Source organism: Ursus americanus, chromosome 5 (genome assembly GCF_024610735.1).
Source record: "Ursus americanus isolate L20-20 chromosome 5, mUrsAme1.1.p, whole genome shotgun sequence".
NCBI classification, from domain to species: domain Eukaryota; kingdom Metazoa; phylum Chordata; class Mammalia; order Carnivora; family Ursidae; genus Ursus; species Ursus americanus.
Window position 1 is genome coordinate 52168433 of NC_142131.1, and position 22040 is coordinate 52190472.

Genomic DNA, 22040 nt, shown 5'->3' on the forward strand with positions numbered 1-22040 from the left:
GGATCTACAGACCGAACTGCTTCTTAAACAGCTTCCAGCCAGTTCCTCTTATTCTTAGGCTCCTCCTCCTTCCAACCCCCATTTCCATTGGTACCTCATGCTTCTAATTCTTGAGCTTTTTGAGAACCTTTAAAAATAATTACAATTGGTTATTGTCTTTTCCTACTTCTGGTTTAGGACTCAGAATTCTTAGGTCTTTTGGATTTACCACCAGTCTATTTCCCAGCTTCAAAATTTGGTTGCAGTTGTGCTTTTCTTGTTCTTCCCAAGCTTATAGGCTCCTTCCTTCCATCATTGTTTTCTTTCCAAAAAATCTTTTTCTGTGGATTTAGAAGGGTTTCAAGAGGGGGAGAAATGAGGTGCTTTGTTCAGCCTACTGTCTTTCATCTAGTAGTTCCTATTAATCTGTATTCATGAGCAGATTTTAATATTTTAAAAAGATTTCATTTAGTATCTATGCTTCTTTCAGTATCTGTATTTATAATTCAGGGTGTTAGAGGAAGACTCAATAGGAGGGACAGGAAAATGAAGTATTTAGTGCCAACAGGTTAGGAGAGGAAGGGTTTGGTTTGGGACCAGATGAGAATTGACAGCAGGCAAGGAGAATGGTGAGAGTAGAAGCATTAAGAGACAGGTAGGGTGATTAGAGAACTTAATGACAAAAGCTTGGGCATCTGAGGTGTAAGGCACAAATACAGCTCCAGTAGCATTTATCTTCCTGGATCCCACTATTTTTAGTCATTTATACTTTTTTATGATCTGGGAATTCTTGTTCTTTATCTCAGAATCCACAGGACAAGTAAGGATATAATTAAAACACTGAGTAAAGCTTACTGTTTGCAAGCACAGTATACAGAGGATCTTTAAGAAAAACACATAATAGTTAGTAACCAATACACCCTCAGTACACTCTAGCAGCAGGTTACATTTCAGTAATTGAATTGAGCTTGCTCTTGGGGTGTTCTGTTGGGTTCTGAAACAGAATTTTCCCTATAGGGTGTTTCGCTTTGCTGGTAGTTGCTGCCCTCTGTTGAACATTTTTGGAAAGTGCAACTTTGATCCTGCATGCATCGTTTTTTGCTGTCCTTACCCAAACTGAGCGCTAAAGTGTGGATAGTTTTTTTTAAGTAATTGAATCTGTTTTTAATAATGTACCAAGGAAAGCAAGGGAATGTGGTATCCTCCTTCATATGAAAAGATATATTCACTTTTGTTTCTAAACGCAAGAGTTAGTGGGCATTAAATGGGAAGGCAGAAGAATTTAGGGAATGCAAAGATTTTAGGCTTTGGAATCTGGAGACTAGAGTTCATACCCAGCTTGTTCCTGATCATGTGACTTCAGTGATTGACTCTACCTGTCTGGGCTTCAGTTTTTTTCATTGATAAAATGAATTGATTTCAGAGCTTTTTCAGGGGTTGACATTTTAGGAAAGCAGCCCCAGATTGTGGTATCTGTTCATAGGAAAATAATGACTATGTCTCAGGCTCTGCCCTGAAGGAACTTAGTCTGGAAAGGAGTAGAAGAGGCAGACAGTCAAGAGATGACTGTAATCCACAACTAGCGCTTCGAGACAGACAAGTACCTATTACTGTGGAAACATAAGTAGAGGTACTTGTCCGATTAGAGTTGGTATCATCCTTCAGGGCCTGTTGGAGTTAGCCTTGAAAGCACAGTCTAGACGGAGGGAAGGAGCAGCTTAGGGAAAGTCTGGGGTGATGAGACAGCATGACCTGTTTGTGGACCTGCAACTGGTTCAGGATGCCCAGAAGATAGAGTTTGAGGTAGAGGGTTTGTGACAGTTGGGAGCCACTGAAAGGTTTTAAATGAGGAAATACCATGGACAATGTAGCATTTTAGAAGGATTAGCCTTCGAGACAGTATGGAGAATGGATTGATGTAGGGTAGACAGAACTGGAGGCAGGGAGATCAGTTAAGAAGCTTTTTGCAGTAAGTCAATCAGGAGATAATAATGGTAAAGCTTACATAGTGGTGGTAGTAGGAAGGAACAGAAGAGAAATGAAACTGTAGGCAGAAGGAACCAGTTGCTGGTTTCCTTTTCTTTAACCCAGCCTGCAGCTGTGAGCAATGCAACTGGCACTGATTCATAGCCCCAAGTTCTGTTACCTATGTTATATCCATCCCAGAATTGTTAGGGTTGTTGCTTGGTTCTGAAGGAACATTTTGAGTTTGGAGGACAAATTTCTGGAAGCAGTTGCTCTAGGTGCACATAAGTTTAACCGTGGCAGTGGTTAAATTGTACATATTCATCTTTTTTGTAGCTTGTTTCCCCTGAGTGCCAGGTGACTAAGGGTGGTGACGAAAGGAACTGTTGGTCTCCTTCGGGGTTGCTCTCTGCTTCACCATCCTTCTGCCTTCGCTCCAAGTAAGCAGCACACACGAAATAACTATAAATTCTATGCCGAGGAATGTTCTTATAGCTTCAGGTTTGTGATAGCCCTTAGTCAGTGGAAGCTTGACCTCCTCTGGACCATGGAGGGAAAAGTCACAATTTAACTGGATGTAACCAAACTCTGACATGGGGATCATGAACATAATGGTAGAGATTTTTCTTGTCCATAAAAAGGTTAGTAAAATAGCTTTGTGGCAGGGTCATAGCTAGTTTTTCATTAGTTGAGGAAGGTTAGTCAGAGGCATTTACTATATATACTCTTTTTTTTTTTAAGATTTTATTTATTTATTTAATAGAGATAGAGACAGCCAGCGAGAGAGGGAACACAAGCAGGGGGAGTGGGAGAGGAAGAAGCAGGCTCCCAGCGGAGGAGCCTGATGTGGGGCTCGATCCCAGGACTCCAGGATCATGCCCTGAGACGAAGGCAGACGCTTAATGACTGAGCCACCCAGGTGCCCTTACTGTATATACTCTTGTAAAAACATTAAGAGAAAGAAATATGGTTTAAAATTAAGTATTAGGACAAAGAATTCCTACTTTACCACCCCTGCTCGTTTTTTTTTTTTTTACAGCGTGTATACAGAAGAGAACATAAAACATAGAATTACTAAACCAAACACCCATGTAACCATAATCCGTGTCAAGGAATAAAATATTATGAGCCCCTCAGAAGCCCCCTTGTCCCCTTCTGCAGTCACACCTTGTCCACTCACCCCAACTAAGCACGGTTTTGACATTTGTGATAATCATTCCATTTGTAATTTCACGTCCTAAATAATATAGTTGACATGTTTTTAAACTGAATATGAAGGAAATAACACATTTGGTTTTAATGTTTGTTAGTTCACTTAATTTCTCTGTGTAATTGTTCCCCACTGTTCATGGTACCAGGTTATCCATTCTACTCTTGATGGCCCTTTGGATTGTTCTCTGTTTTAGATATTATTACAGTTTTGCTGCAAACATTCTTGTTACATCCTGGTACATACATGCAAGTTTCTGCAGGGTGGATTTATAGAAATTGATGTGTTGAGTTGTATATGTGCATATTTAACTTTACTAGATAATGCCATGCTGTTTTCCAAAGCGGCCATAGCAATTTATGTTACCGTTGACAGTGTATGAGAGCTCCTGCTGCTCTCCAGCCAGACAAAAATGTTTGCCGTTCGTGAGAGTGTGAAGTGATCTCTCGATGTGGTTTTAGTTTGCATTTCCTTGTTTACTTATGAAGTTGAGCATGTTTCATGTGCATATTGGTCATCAGATTTAGAGTCTTTGCAGTTCTGTGCTTGTTTTCCCTGCCGAAGAGTCCTGCGTTAGTGACCTTAAAACTCCCTTCATGCCCCTTTCATAAGAGAATGTGCTAAGGAATAGTTTGCTGAAATCTTTAGCTTGTAGAAAGTAGCTTAGATCCTTTCAACTTATTCTCTGCCCCCCCCCCCCCCAACCCATCTGGTGTTGGGGAGATTCCCTGGAATTTCACTGATCTATCTTCTTTTTCTTTTCCCTCCTTTTTCCTGTTTCCTAGACTCTGAAGCGGCTCATGGCAGATGAGGTAAGGAAATTTTGTTCAGCATGTGCATGTTCTAGCTCATTTTCTCCACTGTGATACTTACAGTTGTCATAACTTTGACTTTCTATAACTTGAAATGGTGATACTGGTTCTATTCTCAGAACCTCCCAAAGCTTTTTCCTAACCCTTTGCTCTGTGTTTGGCCCATTGCATGCATTCCCCTGGGACACTCATTGGCTTCCAAGGGTAGGCACGTTCTTTAAACTCATAGCTGACTTGCAGTCTGAATGCTACTCCCATCACTTGAAGTCCCACAGTGCTTGAAGATACTGTTATTTTCAAACAGGTGGAGCTAACAAGCTTCAGCTTATTGGTGGCTCTTTGGTTTGAGCATCTGTATTTGAGGTTTGGGGAGTGGTTCACAAGTCTTTGGTTGGCAGAGGCAGCTACCCCTGAAGTACACTGTATTCTTTGCAAAGGGGATTTTGAAGACTGTATATTGAACTTTTGCTGCCTCCATGACACAGGGGCTTTGGAGTGTACAGAAGAAAGAAAAAGTAATGGTTCCTGGTTTTAAGGCATTTACTTCTTTATTCCTTATGACTTAAACCTACTAAAATCTGTGGTCATACCTCAGGAAGGGAGGGATCCTCTGAGGGAAAAAAATGGCATTTTACTGAGCTAACTCTATACATGAGGTGTTTTCAGTTCTGTGTTGCTGGAGGGCTTAGAAGTGACAGGAGAGCTCAAGAACAAGGTTTGCTCTTTGTAGAGAGGTTTCAAATCTTAGTACTTCAGTCGTCTTATCTTTGGATGAAGATGAGAGTACAGAGTCAGTATACTAAATTAGATAAGAGATCTCTTGTTTTCATGTCAGAAGAATATTGAAGTGCCCACAAACCAGAGGAGCCATGCATATATAAGAAGTTAGAGAGTTGGCTACTTCATGTGTGGTTTGTTGTGTAAATGAAAATGGATCACTAATACTTTTTTCTCTTTCTCAGCTGGAGAGATTTACCAGCATGAGAATTAAGAAGGAGAAGGAAAAGCCCAATTCTGCTCATAGAAATTCTTCTGCATCATACGGGGATGACCCCACAGCACAGTCATTGCAAGATGTTTCAGATGAGCAAGTTCTAGTACTCTTTGAACAGATGCTGGTAAGTTTCCCACCCCAAAACATTACTTTTTTTCTGAAAATGCATTTGTGGGCATGGTGGGCACTCTTTTCGGCATGATCCCCCTTAATTAGCCCTTAATTACAAAGAATTTCAGGTTTAACGGAGAACTTCTTAATCCTCTTAACAAAGGGACTAAATATACAAGCACCAGTCTGTAAGACGGGAATCGATGAATTAGGCTTGGACATAACTAATCAATGCCCACCTTGTTAATGTCCTTCTGCACAGCAATATGTTAGCCACAGAGACCTGAGGCAAGTGGACCAGCTCATGTGGTAGTATGGAGACCACATTTGGGTTAGCCAGGGTAGATAAAGTTTTAAAGCATTCGCAATCAATTTTATACGAAAGGAGACTGAGGCATGGAAAGGCATCATTTGCCCAAAGTCTTCTCTTTAGTGGTGAATCTGGAAAGAGAATTCTGAAGTTATAATTCCTAGAATACCTTTAAAGATTGTGGCTGAGGTCAGTTGAGTAATGAAGTACACAGGGATGTGACTTCATTTCCTGTCCTCCGTGAAGGACACTGAGTGAGCAGGACACTCAGCAAATGTGCAGTAGTGCTAATAGGTCTTGGAAAGTTTTTGAGTACATGGTTCCGAGGTTTCCAAAGACCTCTATATTGCCTGGATAGACGATTTCAGATTCAAACAGAAACTAGCAGCAGGCTTAACTTGATTAAAAGCATGGGCTTAAAATTCTTAACACTGGGCCTGGTATAAAATAAACACTCAGCCAGTACTATTATTCTTTTTCACTATAGCTTTCAATTTGTCTCTCGATCCAAGTGCTGTAAGAGCCTAAGACCATCTCTTGGGCTTGGATTGCAAATGTACATGTCTTCAGGGCTGTGGACACAGCAGGAATAAGTTAGGCCAGAGAGCGGATGATGAAAAGGAGAAGAGACTGTGGTCAAATGCAGGACTTCGGGCATTTCTGTTAGGAAGGCCAACCACAATTCAGTGCCAGTAGCTTTTTTGCACTCCAGTTGGAAATACCCAGTAGAGCCAGATATTTCTGTTTTTCTAAAGAAGCCAGAAAGCGTCAATCCTTGAAAAACTAATTGTTTAATAGTATCAACTATTATAGACAGCATTCAGATTTCACCAGTTGGGTCATTTTTTAAAAAACTGTTAATTCACAATTCCAGATAAGGTCCCTTGTACTAATGTTCTTTTACGTTTTATTTCATCACAGGTTTTTGTCCCTCTCTTTTATCCTTGCTATCACTATAAAAAAATTGGTGGAGGAAACTGACCTGTAGAATCATTCACAATCTAAAATTTGATGATTGCATCCCCTGATGCTAGAAATCTGTATTTTTATATAAAGTCTTTCAAATTTAAAATGTTGAGCTAGTTGGGGCGCCTGGGTAGCGCAGTCGTTGAGCGTCTGCCTTCGGCTCAGGGCGTGATCCTGGCGTTCCGGGATCGAGTCCCACATCAGGCTCCTGGGCTGGGAGCCTGCTTCTTCCTCTCCCTCTCCCCTGCTGTGTTCCCTCTCTCGCTGGCTGTCTGTCACATAAATAAATAAAATCTTTAAAAAAAAAAAAAAAATGTTGAGCTAGTCAAGCAAAACGTACCGTGTCTTTGGGTCTCATTCAACCTGTAGGCCCCCACTTTGCAACTTCTGTGTTCACTTTATCTGTAAAAGGAGAAAAAGCACCAGGAATTGAGTCAGAAAAACATCACATTAGTTTTATTATTTGGGGGCAGTGTTCCTGCCCCCCCTTACAGACACACACACACAGACACACACAGAGAGAGAAAATGGAATGTATCCATTTTCTCTCTGCCCTTTCCCCATTTCAAATAATATTTCGGACTTGTTGGGTTAAACTTGTGCTCACTGAGGCAGTGGGCTCAGACACATGGTTGTACATGTAATAGGCTCAAGGGGAGCCTTTTCCTCAGTACCGCATCCAAGTTACATCTGTTGAGGGGCTTTATCATAGGGTTTCTAGTTCTTTCTTCACGGGAAAAGAGTTTATACAAGGACAGAGTTAACCAGCGGTAACGGGTGTTGACACCCTAGAATGGTGCAGATCCTGCGGGTTTGGATGATGCTGGTCGTCCAGAAGAGATTTTTAAGATCATCCCAAGTACAAAAAACGTTATGTGTGCTTTCGTTTCAATAATAAAAAATAAATTTTTTGTGTAGGTTAAGAGTACGTTTTTGTTAGGAAAAACATCGTATATAAAAGTGTCTGTAGGAATTTATGCTAAAATGTTAACCATTAACATCCCTGAGGAATTTTCATAATCTGTAATAGCTTAAATCTCAAGGAATCAGGAAAACTTACTGATTCAGTAAGCATTTAACGTGTTTAACTCTTGACTAAGTATACTAAATACTAAACACTGAAAACTTATAAGGAATTTGATGCAGTTTTGTTTTTTTCCTTTTTTTTTTTTCCCTCCCTCTACTAGCTGGATATGAACCTGAACGAGGAGAAACAGCAACCTTTGAGGGAGAAGGACATTATCATCAAGAGGGAGATGGTGTCCCAATACTTGCACACCTCTAAGGCTGTGAGTCCTGGGGCAGGTGCCCATAACATGGGAGACACTGCCCTTATCTTGGACCTGTTTGTTTTACCAGTTTTATAGAACATTTTATGTCTACATAACTCTTACTTTATTCTGTCATATAAGCCTACTCATGTTTTACTCTCATTCGAGTTACTGTTATTAACATACTTTTTGCCTGATTCAGTCTTCATGAAGTGTGTGTGGGGAATGGGATGGAAAATTCTGAGTCCCACAGAGTTTGGTGCTATGTATGATGTGTGTCTGCCTTGATATTCAGAAGGTAATGACTAATGCTAGTCCAATTTATGACTGAGTCCAGTGTTGACTAATCTGTCCATATGCTCCCGTTTAGGGCATGAGCCAGAAGGAGAGCTCTAGGTCTGCCATGATGTACATTCAAGAGTTGAGGTCAGGCTTGCGGGATATGCCTCTGCTTACCTGCCTGGAGTCTCTTCGCGTCTCCCTCAACAACAACCCTGTCAGGTGAGGATTCTGAGGTGGTAACAAGAGTGAGAGCCCCAGGTTAGGATTTACTGGTGGATATTGAAGATCAGAGGAGCCAGGATGTATGAGAGTTCTGGATTGGGAGTAAACAGTTGGCAGGGTGGAATTTGTTTGAGTGAATAAATATTGATTGATTTGACTTGATATTGTATGGTCTCTGTCGATTCCTTACAGCTGGGTGCAAACATTTGGTGCTGAGGGCCTGGCCTCTTTATTGGACATCCTTAAACGACTCCATGATGAGAAAGAGGAGACTCCTGGGTGAGGAGTTCCAACTTTTGACATCTTCCTGGGGGAGGGTAGTTTGCTGTTTGCTGTATAGGAGAAAATGGCACTAAAATGAGAAATTGTGGACTAGGAGAATATGCTGTTAGTTGAGAACAGGGTTTGTCTTCAGGCAAACTAGAGGATGAATGATGATTACAGATACAGCAAAGGAAAAAGGAGCACAGTGGATAACACAGGCTGTGAACCACATAAGATTGTGGGTCTCCCTGCATAGGTTCTTACCCAATCTGGAGTGGGGTCAGTGTTCATTCAGAGCTCCCGTGGGACCCTTTCTGGGTTATAGCCCATTCAGAAGTCTTATGATATGCTTGATGAATTTGGGACTAACTTTCTGACAGTCTTCAGGGTTGGAATAGTTCTTGGGATATCTTGGACTGTCTTAGGCTACCTTGAAGTCAGCCTGACCCATAGTGACTTCTCTACTTATTGGGATCTTTTCCAAAACAAAGCATAGGGCCTCTACCTCCTGAATGGACAAGCTTGAAACCTTTGACATAGTGAGGCAAGCAGTAATAGATGGGATGTTATCCTGATCAGATTTAGCACTTAGAAGCCTAGAGGGAGTTAAACAGAAGATTTTAATGTAATACTAAATTCTTGGATTGCGAAAAGATTAACCAGAGGTCTGATGGTGGCAGTTCCTCTCAGCTACCTGTTTTTGCCAGTGTTTCAGGGCAAATTGCTACGTGCTAGAATTTGCTCACCTACTAGTTGGGGATGTTCTGAAGACCTGCGTTTAAAAGATTGAAAAGTCAAATGGGAGAAGGGTATACATAAAGGGAATTCACGAAGTATGTCTTCTACACACAGAAGCTACGATAGCCGTAACAAGCATGAGATCATCCGTTGCTTGAAAGCATTTATGAACAACAAGGTGAGGTTTTTCCCATTCTCATTCCAACCCTCATCATGACCCCTGTTCTTTCTTTTCTATTGGCAAACTCCAAAAAGGACCTAGGGATATGAAGTAGCTTTCCCTTTTAGTATTGCAACTTTTTGATTGCCACATATATGTTTCTGTGGACCTTTTTTCCCAATTCTAATGTCTGTTTCAGAAGGTAGGCTCACTTTCCTTCCTCTTTTTATACTTTGTTTTGCTAATTCTTTAATTTCCTTATCTGTATTTATTATTTTTGGAAGATTTATTTTGTTTTCTGCTTATTTGTTTTTTTTTTCCATACTGTTCCTACTGTAGAATCAAACTACCTATCCTCCCTCCTTCCCTCCCTCTTTTCTTTCATTTGTTCTTTTCCTTCTTTCCTTCCCTCCTTCCTTCCTTCCATTTAAACTCCGGTATCTCACAGCTGTTTGCTTCAGAGTGCAGATCTATCTTCCTCATTGTTTAATTTTGTTACAATTTACTTCATTGGATGAGAGGCATTTAAAAGAAATAAAAGAATCAAAGATTTTTATTCTTGAAGACCTAGAATTGTGTTGTATCTAATACAAAATTGTGTTGTATTTATACTCATCTCTATTTAGCTATGCTGGGAAGAGGTCTGCCCCTGTATTAGCTTGCTATGGCTCCTGTAACAAAGTACTACAAACTGTGTATTAGACAACAGAAATTTATTGTCTCACAGTTCTTGGAGGCCCTAAATCCAAGATCAAGGTTTTGGTAGTATTGGGTCCTTCCGAGGGCTGTGAGGGAGAGTGTATGTTCCATGCCTCTCTCCTGGCTTCTGGTCGCTTGCTGTCAGTCTTTGGCATTCCGTGGCTCTTAGGTGTCTCACCCCAATGTCTGTCTTTGTGTTCACAAGGTGGTGTTCCTGTGTGCATGTCTGTGTCGACATGTTTCCTTATTGTAGGGACAGCAGTCATATTGGATTAAGGGTCCAGCCTACTCTGGTATGACCTTGTTGTAACTTAACTAATCACATCTGCCAATGACCCTATTTCCAAATAAAGTCATATTCTGAGGTATTGGGGCTTACACCATAAGAATTTAGGGGGGAACACCATTCAGCCCATAACCACTCCTAACTTTGTCCTTGGTTAGATGCTGTCATCGTTAAGCCTCCCTTCTCTGTTCTTATCCTACCAGTTTGGAATCAAGACCATGCTGGAAACAGAAGAAGGAATCCTGCTGCTGGTCAGAGCCATGGATCCAGCTGTTCCCAACATGATGATTGATGCGGCTAAGCTGCTTTCTGCTCTTTGTATCTTACCACAGCCAGAGGACATGTATGTGACTGGGTTATAGCTCTTCTTCATTCTGTTTTTGACCACCTTCCCTAGTCTAGAGGAAAATTGAGTTGCTTGGGTGTCCTCTTTGTCTTAAATACTAGGTAAGACCAAGGCGTGAACACTGAATCTTAATGTTTAAGAAGGACTGTGAGGTGTTTGGTGCTGTCCTCAGCATACTGGTGGTTATCAGAGGGGTAATCAGCAGGGTGTCTCCGAGAGCTCCGTTAATGTCTGTATCACCTAGGACAAGGGTTGCTTTTACTTTGCTTTTTTAATTCAGAAGTATCACAACTTTATTTTTTTAATTCAAACAATATAGAAACATATCGAGTAAAATTTAACAGCCTCATCCCTTCAGTAAATCCTTTTCTGCAGAGGCAACCAGTTTTAATACTTTGGGTACAGTCTTAGAGATTTTTTTTTTCCCCTAGCACAGACAAATAAATTGTATTTCCTGGATCCTAAGATACTTTCTGTCACTCCAAAAGATGGAATGTTAGAATTAAGGAAAGATGGCTTATGCCTATAAAACAAGTCACATGCACAGGATAGATTTTTATTGCTGTGGAGTAGTTTGGTTTAATAAAAACTAAATCATACCGTTCGTTTCTTTTTGCCTTTTTTTTTTTTAATAGTTGATCTTGAACATCTTTCTTTGTCGGTACTTAAAGGTCTACCTTATCTTTAGTGCTGTTTGGCATTCCATAGTATGTATGTCCCATGATTTATTTAATAGTTTCCCCATTGCTAGACTTTTCAGGTAGACATTTTTTTTTTTCTTAGCAGATTATGGCCCCCACTCTAGGTGATCAGAAATTTTACTATTACAAATGATGCCATAATGAACATCTTTGTACATATATTCTTTCACATTTATGCATTTTGGTTGGGTAGGTTTCTAGAAGTAAGCCAAATGTTATGTGCATTTAAAACTGGTACTGTTATCTACCCCTCCAAAAGTTATACCAGTTTATACTCACAGAACATGTGTTCTAATTTGGTATCCATAGGTAGGAGTCTAGGAATGGGTTTTAGGGAATACATTTTTCTGAGGAGATTGTCCTTAGCTTTCACCAGATTCTGACCCTTGCCCTAGGTGATGAGAATAATGTTGGAAGTCTGGACAGTTGATTATGTTCTGTTTTCTAACGGATCTGTGCTCCTGTATAATCTGCCTGTCGTGCCTGTCTGTGCCAGGGCACCTGCACATTTCTCTCCCTTTCCTTTCTCCTGGGCAGGAATGAAAGGGTTTTGACAGCGATGACGGAAAGAGCTGAGATGGATGAGGTAGAACGCTTCCAGCCATTGTTGGATGGATTAAAAAGTGGGACGTCCATTGCACTCAAGGCAAGTATATCCTCCGAAACTGTGTCCAAGAGTAGAATTCAAGGGGCGCCTGGGGGGCTCAGTCGTTAAGCGTCTGCCTTCGGCTCAGGGCGTGATCCCGGTGTTCTGGGATCGAGCCCCACATCAGGCTCCTCTGCTGGGAGCCTGCTTCTTCCTCTCCCACTCCCCCTGCTTGTGTTCCCTCTCTCGCTGGCTGTCTCTCTCTCTGTCAAATAAATAAATAAAATAAAAAAATAAAAAAAAAAAAGAATTCAAGATGGGAGGACTTAGGTTCATTTGACCTTTTAATAGAACACATGGAATGGTTCCCAGCTACAGGCATACCTTGGAGATACTGCAGGTTTGCTTCCAGAACACTACAATAAAACCAATATCTCATTAAAGTGAGTTAAATGAATTTTTTGGTTTCCCAGTTTCATGCATGTCAAAGTTATGCTTACTCTATACTGTGGTCTGTTAAGTATGTAATAGCACGATGTCAACAACAATAATGTACCTACCTTAATTAAATACTTTATTGCTTAAAAATGCTAACTATCATAACGAGCTTTCAGTGAGTCATAATCACTGATCACAAATCATTGTAACAAAATAATAATGAAAAAGTTTGAAATACTCTGAGAATTACCAAGATACGACACAGAGACAAGAAGTGAGCAAGTGCTGTTGGAAAATAAGCACTATTAAATTTGCTTGATACAGGGTTGCCACAGACCTTCAATTTATAAAAGAAAGAAAAAAGAATGCACCATATAGAGCAGTGACCTGAAGTGAAGTGCAGTGAAATGAGTTGCATCTGTGTGTGTTTTATATTTCCAGATTTGTTCTGAAAGGAAAATGATTATCCTTCTCTCCAAGAAGGCAGAGAAAGAGCAGCTTTCCTTATTATGAGATGGGGAAAAGTCATGCTCTATATGCTAGGAAAGCCAAGGCTGAGAAGTCTCCCATCAAATCCTTGGAATCATTTAGACCTCTGAGCTCCCCAGACCTGGGCTCAAATCAGGTCTTATTGCTGTAGTAGAAAGTTGTTCTTGTAGTTTCGTACTGCATCTTCTACATTACGTTTGGGGTCCTCAGCCTGCATGTAAAGAGAATGGAGTCTTGATCTCTAGGAGTCTACAATGACATGCTACGAATTCTCTTACTTTAGGTGGGCTGCCTACAGCTGATCAATGCTCTCATCACACCAGCCGAAGAACTTGACTTCCGAGTGCACATCCGCAGTGAACTGATGCGCTTGGGGCTGCATCAGGTGTTGCAGGTGAGATGCCGGCTCTGATAGCCCCATCATCTCTGGCGTAACTTTGACTTTCAGTTTAAGAACCAGGTCGAAAGGCTTGGGTTTCTAGCCAGCGCAGGACACGTCTACGTTCCCTGACTTGTGCTTTTGTCATTGCCAGGACCTTCGAGAGATTGAAAATGATGATATGCGAGTGCAACTAAATGTGTTTGATGAGCAAGGAGAAGAAGATTCCTATGACCTGAAAGGACGGCTGGATGACATTCGAATAGAGATGGAATATCCTTTTATGAACTGGATTCAAGACACATGAGACATTCAGTGTAGATCCCTGTGCAGAATGGTGGGGAGTGATGACTCAGAACTGGGCATCAGCCTGCGTGTCTTCTCAGTAGATGAGGCAGGTGTCTTTTGATTGCTGTGGGCTTTATTTACCTCAGCGTGGACCAGAGGTCTGAGGGTTCCTCGACATGGAAGTAAACCTCCTAGAACATGAAATCTTAACTTACTAAGGTATAGAGCTGGTCTTTGGAGAATATGCATAAGTTGGGGGCGGGCTTGTAATTTGCTTTCTTCTCTGTCCCTGAAACCTACAGAGGGAGTAGTTTGGCTCCATGCTGCTATTTGACATAAGTGACTGTGTGCAGTTACCTTTTCGCTTCCGTCTACTGCTTCACTTCCAAGCCAAGTACTGGGAATCCTCTACATCTGTGTATGATACCACCCAGCCCACTGGTCCCTTGCCCTAAGGAAGCTTATGGAGCTTAAAGTTTTGGGAAATATTTACAGGAGAGGCGGCTGTTAGAATAGAAGTGGCATCTTGTGACTTTTGCCAAGAGTAGGGCAGTCCACCTGTCAAATATATGCTTTCCTTAGCCTCTCCCCCTTTTTCACTGACTTCAGTGATGTCTTCCAGATTCTCTTAAACACAGTGAAGGATTCAAAGGCAGAGCCACACTTCCTATCCATCCTGCAGCACCTACTCTTGGTCCGAAATGACTATGAGGCCAGGTAAGATGGTATACCTGTGAGAAGTATTGAATTTGAGCCTAAGTAGAGAGAGCAAAATCTTTAAATTCAAAGACCGTCTGTAAAGGGAAAAAGAAGAGACAAAGACAGGATTACAATTCATTTTTAGTCTTAGATATAAAAAAGGAGTTGTCAGTTGTCCTTTTAATCCGACTGAAAGGTAGTCAGAGGTGGTCATAGTATATAAGGTAAAATGTCCTTTTTTTGGAGAGAGGAGGTCAGATGGGGTTAAGATGATAGCAAAGGGAGGTACCCATTTAGGGTTCTTTCAGGTTGCCTAGAGAAGTAGAGCATACTATGTATCACAGAAAGGATTAAGCCTGAGTTTTAGATGGGAAATGATTGGCACCAGGAGGTAGATGGCAACAAGTTTTGATTACCGGAAGAAGATGGGGTAGCTGTTGTAGAATAGCGAGTTTCCTAGCATGGCAGCGTACTTCTGTTAGTTTTATGAAAAGGTCTTTTCAGGAACACATCTCCTCAAGTCTCTCTATTATCAACGCAGTTAACTTTTCCTGATCCTGAATGCTTCAGAAAATTATATTTTGGTTTTCCTTTGATAACCTTCTTCTCTTTCTTCCATAGACCACAGTACTATAAGTTGATTGAAGAATGTATTTCTCAGATAGTTTTGCACAAGAATGGCGCTGATCCTGACTTCAAGTGCCGGCACCTCCAGATTGATATTGAGGGGTTGATTGGTAAGTATATTCTTCTGTCTCCTAAAAACATTGCTCTGCCTTTCATTTTGTATCTTCATTCCAGTGAAATTTTCAGAGAAGATTTCCAGTCTCCAGGTATTTCCATTTTTGTCTTTAGGTGATAACCAACTTCTGTGCTAGGAATATACAGACCTTTAGTTTATTATTACATAAATCTAAAAATTTACTCCTACTCAAACATCACCCCACCTTTTGAAGGGACTTTACCTATTATCTGTGATTCCTGCTAGTCTCAGAGATACTTACGTACCACTTGTAGGCACTCTCCAGGCCATCCAGCGTGGTGGCCTTATTATATAACAGACACTCAGAAATTGCATGTTGAACTTAACTGAAAGATTCATTTCTTTGTCTAGTGCAGAACATTAAGAGGGATAATAAAAATAAGCAAATGGACAAAAGACTGCCCTTTGGTTATATTGAAGGGCATAGGTAGTGAGAGGGAAAGACAAGAGAATTGGGGGCTTCACTTACTGACTCTTTCTTTTCAGATCAAATGATTGATAAAACAAAGGTGGAGAAATCTGAAGCCAAAGCTACAGAACTGGAAAAAAAGGTGTGTGAGAGATCAAAAAAATGAGGGCCTTTCTTTCTTCCTTTCTTTTTTTTTTCTTTTTAAGGGTTATGATTTTTTTCTGACGTGTGGAACTGTTACCTGTGATATTTTGCAAGCATTCAGCACCCAGTAGCAGTTCCTAGGGGAAACCTTTCTGGTATAGGTTTGTCACTGGGGAAACTCATGCGGATGTGATCCTGAGGAGTTAGTGGTACGCAGTTCTTGAGTCCCTGGCTAGGGACAGGAACGACAGATGACTCTCAGGTATAACAGCTCTTGCGGTTTTGCTGGCATCTCAGGCCTCTTAACCCTAGAACAGCAGGGACTGGAATATGTCTGAATTCTTTTTTTCTCTTCAGTTGTTAGGACTCTGCTCCTAGAGGCTGCTGGGATTGTACACCATAGCTGCTGTGGTGTAAATGTCTTAATGTGAAATTGCTTTAAAAATTTTAGGTTTGTGGTGGTGGTTCTTTTTGCTTTTTTTTTTTTTTTTCCCTTCAACAAAGAGAATACAAGTGCAGGGTGGGGGGTGGAGGGGAGGAGCACAGGGAGAGGAAGAGAATCTTAAGCATACTCTGTGCTGAGCACAAAGCCTGACGCAGGGCTCCATCTCACAATCCTGAGATCGTGACCTGAGCTGCAATCAAGAGTCGGATGCTTGACCGATTGAGCCACCCACGCACCCTGTTTGTTGTTTGTTTTTTAATTGAAATACAGTTGACACACAATGTTAGGTTAGTTTTAGGGGCACAGCATAGTGATTCAGCAACTCTATACGTTATGCGGTGCTCTCCACAAGTGTAGCTACAGTCTGTCACCGTATAACACTATTACGATACCATTCACTGTGTTCCCTGTGCTGTACTTTTCATCCCTGTGACTTACTCCATAACTGGAAGGCTGGACCTTCCACTCCCCTTCATCCATTTTGCCCATCCCCCACCCCTTTCCCTCTGGCAACCACCTCTTTGTTTTCTGTATTTATCAGTTCATTTCTGCTTTGTTCATTTGTTTTGTTTTTTAAATTCCACGTATAAGTGAAATCATACAGTATTTGTCTTAGGTTGTTTCTGTTTGTTTTTAGAACTTCCAGTCTAAATTAGATAGACTGGAAATGATCCCTGGTTCCCTCTTCTTTAACCTTGATTTTGAGTTCTAGATTATGGTGGTCTTTTTTCCCAGGCGTTTCCTGGGAAAGTGAGCTCTGTAAAGGATTAGGACAAAACAGTGAATTTTGGAAATAACACTGCTTCTTCCTGGAGAGCTTACTAGGAGCCTAATTCCTTTCTCCTTTAGTTGGACTCAGAGTTAACAGCCCGACATGAGCTACAGGTAGAAATGAAAAAGATGGAAAGCGACTTTGAGCAGAAGCTCCAGGATCTTCAGGGAGAAAAGGATGCCTTGGATTCTGAAAAGCAGCAGATTGCCACAGAGAAGCAGGGCTTGGAAGCAGAGGTGTCTCAGCTCACAGGAGAGGTAATGTCTGAGCAAGGGAGGCACAGTGACCTCTAAGCCACCCTCAGCCTCATGATGGGTCTCTCTTACAGCAGGAGTCAGTCGTCTTACTCCTAGGGAAGGTTCAGCTACCAATGGGTGATCTAGTTAGATGATGCATATTTTAAAAATCATTTACTGTTTCTTGTTTGATTTTGACATAACACACTAGATAGAAAATTTGGAAAATATGAAGAATATAGAGAATAAAAGGAGTCACAGTACTACCCAGAAATAAAACTAAGAGTCATCTCATAAATTCAGGAGTAAAATCCAAAAAAACTCTTCATATATTTGCTAATTTTCTCTTATTTTAACTATTTCTGGACAGATTAATGCCCACACTGCCTTTGTAGTTAGTGACTTAAATGATCTGTGATATCTGATAATGTGATCACTTACGTGCTTATCTTACTAGAATATTTGATTCACTTGAACTTTTTTGCATTGTCTAATTAAAGGGAGAATGTAACATAAAGGTTGAAGTTGCCTTTTTAATGCAAAGCATGCTGAACTAAGAACATGCAGACCTGGATTCTAGTTTTGGCTCTGCCACTAAGTATCTCTGTGACTTTAGGTGAATCATTTCATTCTCTGACTCCTTTCAGTGTCTTCATGTGTAAAAAGAGAACTCTGGATTAAGTAATTTTTTAGGTCCTTTCCCACCCCAGTGGTCCCTGAAGTGGAGTGAAGAGTGAGTACTTCCATTGATGTTCCTCTAGGTTGCCAAGCTGTCCAAGGAACTGGAAGATGCCAAGAAAGAAATGGCTTCTCTCTCTGCTGCAGTTACTGCTGTAGCCACTCCTAGCAGTGCTACTGTTCCCCCCACTCCTGGCACTGTTACACCACCCCCAGCCCCTCCTTTACCAGAAGAGCTTAGCATACCCCCTCCACCTCCTCTTCCAGGAGGTGATACCATTCCTCCTCCACCACCTCCCCCTCCTTTGCCTGGGGTTGCTGGCATCCCCCCACCTCCTCCTTTGCCCGGAAGTGTTAGCATCCCTGTACCACCTCCTTTGCCTGGGGGTGCTGACATCCTCCCACCTCCTCCTTTGCCTGGGAGTGCTAGCATTCCCCCACCCCCTCCTTTACCTGGGAGTACTGTCATCTCCCTACCCCTTCCTTTGCCTGTGGGTACTGGTATCCCTCCACCCCCTCCTTTGCCCGGGAGTTCTGGCATCCCCCCACCTCCTCCTCCCTTACCTGGAGGAGCAGGAATGCCACCTCCCCCTCCTCCTCTTCCTGGAGGTCCTGGAATCCCTCCACCCCCTCCATTTCCTGGAGGTCCTGGAATCCCTCCACCTCCACCCGGAATGGGTATGCCTCCACCTCCCCCTTTTGGATTTGGAGCTCCTGCAGCCCCAGTTCTGCCGTTTGGATTAACCCCAAAGAAGCTTTATAAGCCAGAGGTGCAACTCCGAAGGCCAAACTGGTCCAAGGTGAGAATTTCTGTCCATTTTTTCCTCAATAGATCTTAAGAAACTAGTTTCTTGCTTTGTGTTCTGTGCCCTGTGTTCTGTGCCCAAGTGGGCTTCCGTTTCTTAAGGCTAGCATCTGTCTGTCTGCAGGTTCCACTCATGCTTATGTTTACTCAGCACATATTAGGCATCTTCTCTATGCCAGACATCACTTTGGAGAATTCTTTGAGCCCTATACTCTGTTACAAAACCTAAACATATCCTTAAGTTAATGTTTTTGGCCTTTTCTCTGAGGGTATAAGTGCCATGGTAACAGTTTGGTAATAGTCATTTCACCAGTCTGCAAGCTGCTGATAATAGTGTTGATCTGGAAGTTGTGGATTTATGGATACACCCTGCTCCCTCTTCCCCATAAATGAGCTACAGAGGACATGGGTACATGGCACAGTATTATTTCCACTCTGTGTTCGAGGCCCCTATGATTCTGCTTCAGCCTTCTGCTTCCAGAAACCAAGTGAAAGGAGCTTAGGGATTTACTTATAAAATGAACAAATATGTCATGGTTAGCCAAATTGATGGGGAGAATATAATGTAGTACAAGGGAAGATGTGAAATACAGCCTCAATACTTCTAAAATGAGAGGATGTGAGGTTAGAAGGAGAATAAGCATGAGTGAACCTAGCTCTTGAATGAACTGGAAGCACTATGTCTGGATCCTTCCACGCAGAGCGCAGCTCTTCTGTGTCTCCGGTTAGTCTTACTCTAGTAAGACATTGCTCAGAACCGCCACCCACCTCTTCTGCATCTTAGTTTTCTAGGATGGCAAGTACAAGGCTCCTCCTAGTAACTCATAACACCCTACCTGTATCCACAGTTTGTTGCTGAGGACCTGTCCCAGGACTGCTTCTGGACAAAGGTTAAGGAGGACCGCTTTGAGAACAATGAACTTTTCGCCAGACTTACTCTGACCTTTTCTGCCCAGACCAAGAGTGAGTACCTTCCTCTTTCATGCACAGGTCCAATATAGGACTTAGAGTATCTTTTAAGTGGGTCTCCCATTCCTTTCCCTTCCCTGGATGAGGGTTGAAGAGAGGTGGTTTTTCCCATTTGGAAGAAATTAAGGTATTTTTTTATTCCAGGGACACTGGGGTTGGGAAAGAAAACTGTTGCGTTTTGGTATTTTTCTTCTCCAATTTTTTTGCATGTAGGTATTTTTTATCAGCATAACGTGTTGGGGATATGAGATTTAGGTGAAATGAAGCTTATTATGGGCCCATTTTGATAATACTCTTGAACGGATTCTGGCACTGTGTTCAAGGTGCCATCCCAGATCTACAAACTTAAGAGTTGGGCCAGTCTTTAACAGGTTAGGTGATTGAGTGACTGTCTACAATAACAACCATGTGTGATTCTTTTTCTTTTTTTCCCATTTCTTTTCAATATCTGATGCTTTCCTCTTCCTGGCCCTTTGCTCCTCCAGCTTCAAAAGGTAAGAATACAGAAGAGCCTTTTAATTGGGTACCTTGAACATTAGAGAAAGATGTAATAGATGTAAAGGAATTTCTCTTTAGAAAACTGAGATGAAATCGGGGATTGATGTATCTTCTCTCTCTCTCTCTCTTTTTTTTTTTTTTTTTTAAGAGTCCAGAAGGACCAGTAGCTGTGATGTTTAACTGACAGCATAGATAGTTGTTTTAAGTCGAAGCTGCCATATAGTTGTTCTTTCTTTGGAGGGCGAGGGGCATCTTAAGTACTAATACCATCACCTTACATTACTGTTGTGTTTTATAGTCTTCCAAGTGCTCAACACGTATTATTTCTTGGACCTGCCAAGAAGCCTTAAGAGATAAGCAGGTTGTGTATTATCTCCATTCTGTAGTGTGTTCGAACTGAATATAGGTTAACTTGCCCAAGGTTACATTATGACCAGATCCAGGGATCTTGTCTTCTGGTCCATGGGTTGTTTTGTTTTTTTTTTTTTTTTATAAATTCTTGCTTTTCTTCTTCACCTTCATATCTTCCCCTTTGTTCTAGAAGAGCTGATCTGTTTTGCCCTCTTCTTTCTTCACTTCCTAATTCTTGTGGTTTTGTGCTGCCTTGTGACAGGGCACTTGTAGTTATTTCCCCCGAGGGATACAGTATTTGAATTTAATGGCAGTTATAGTCTAATAATTTTGTATTTCCATCTTATAGTTTTTTTGTTTCCTTAGAGGTGTATTTTGACCCTGGTGATGAAAATTAAGTGCAACTTTTGAGCATTTCCCCCCTCTTCTCTCTGCCCTCCCCCTACCCCCAGTAAATAAGCATTGATCATTTTTTTCCTTAAGTGAACTGATGGAACCAGGCTGCACTTTGTTCTGTTAAGGAGCCTAACACTGCTGGGTGCCCTTGGTGGCCCCTAGTTATGTGTGTCTATCTGAGAGTGTAAGACAGCTGGGCTTAGGCACGACCTCTTGCCTTTCACTCAGGGCAAAGTGGCCTTGTACTCTAGAAGATCTGTCATCTGCTGAATTACAGTGCAGCCAAGGGGTTTACTTCCTCCTGCTTAGTGAAAAATCCTGTGATGACCACTTAGGCTATTCTAGTATATTAGTGAGGACAAGTTGACAGAGAAACTCAGAATCAAATAATTTCCTAATTTGTAAGTTCACAGAATCTACCCCTGTATTGGCCTCTGGCATAAGTCCCTTTCTCACAGCTGTGCCCTGAGCACCACTGCACCTGCACACCGCCTGGGCCCCTTTCCTCCCACCTCGGTCACCCCCTTCTTCTGCACATTTGTATTACTAGTGATTATAGTGAGGTTTTCTGCATTTCCGTGGTGTTCCTTGGCATTTTATTCCCACTGTGAATTGATAGTGTTTTAAAAATACTGGAGCAAGACCATATCTCATCTTTTGTCATTTTCAGCAGTGTAACCACACTTTTTAATACTCCTTCAGCTCTCAGATTCTGCCCTGGAAACTGCTTTCTTTTCATCGAAGGTTTTAACTTTCTACAAGCCTTGGCTCTTCCCCCCCCCCCCCTAAATTATTCTTAGAAAACTCTGTATCTTAATCTGAAAAAAAAAAAAATGAGTATGACTTAGTTGATTTAGTTTAGTGGAGTACTGATTTTCCGGTAGTAATAATCCGCACGACTAGATTGCTGCTCTTGTGATGAAGGAGCTTCCTAGCTGGTCTTTAAATATCTTCAGCTTCAGTTATCACTTTCAGGTGTTAAATTGGCACTCTGTCTTAATTTCCTCGTTTTCCCATTAGGAAAAGTGTTTCCTAAACACTAGGTCATGTATTCTCGAAAATTACTAAATCATGAGCAGCTTTCCAGACATTCTAAATCTCAATGATTTAATTTTCCTGTAAAGTATAATCCTGAATATTTACTGTTTATCTGACTCTGAGTGACCCGTAGCACTCAGACACAACAGAACTTTCCTGCTGCTTGTCACCCTTGCTTTGTCCGTTATCATTCATTTTCCCCCAAATAAGAACTACCTCCCCCTTTTAAAAATTCTTTCTTCTTCAGATTTTTAATGTTTTACTGACTTTAATGTCTGATTTATTTTTTCCTTCTCTCTTTACCTGCTTTCTTTTCCTTTGAGTCAGTCTGTAAATCTTTG

The 22040-nt window shown here is 41.4% G+C and overlaps 1 protein-coding gene across 3 annotated transcripts in view; it reads left to right on the plus strand.

Moving 5' to 3' along the window:
- Nucleotides 1-22040, plus strand: part of DIAPH1 (diaphanous related formin 1) — a 91765-nt gene that overhangs the window by 22585 nt on the left and 47140 nt on the right. For 2 of the 3 annotated variants that reach the window (XM_045794424.2, XM_045794423.2), the window contains exons 2-18: nt 3940-3966; nt 4929-5084; nt 7535-7636; nt 7989-8119; nt 8315-8401; nt 9239-9302; nt 10473-10612; nt 11854-11962; nt 13113-13223; nt 13363-13481; nt 14097-14213; nt 14817-14932; nt 15445-15509; nt 16806-16985; nt 17726-18442; nt 19296-19410; nt 19902-19910. In XM_045794424.2, the coding sequence (XP_045650380.1) occupies nt 3940-3966; nt 4929-5084; nt 7535-7636; nt 7989-8119; nt 8315-8401; nt 9239-9302; nt 10473-10612; nt 11854-11962; nt 13113-13223; nt 13363-13481; nt 14097-14213; nt 14817-14932; nt 15445-15509; nt 16806-16985; nt 17726-18442; nt 19296-19410; nt 19902-19910 (2365 nt within the window). The remainder of the gene's footprint in view (nt 1-3939; nt 3967-4928; nt 5085-7534; nt 7637-7988; nt 8120-8314; nt 8402-9238; nt 9303-10472; nt 10613-11853; nt 11963-13112; nt 13224-13362; nt 13482-14096; nt 14214-14816; nt 14933-15444; nt 15510-16805; nt 16986-17725; nt 18443-19295; nt 19411-19901; nt 19911-22040) is intronic. The other variant, XM_045794421.2, reaches the window with a different exon arrangement.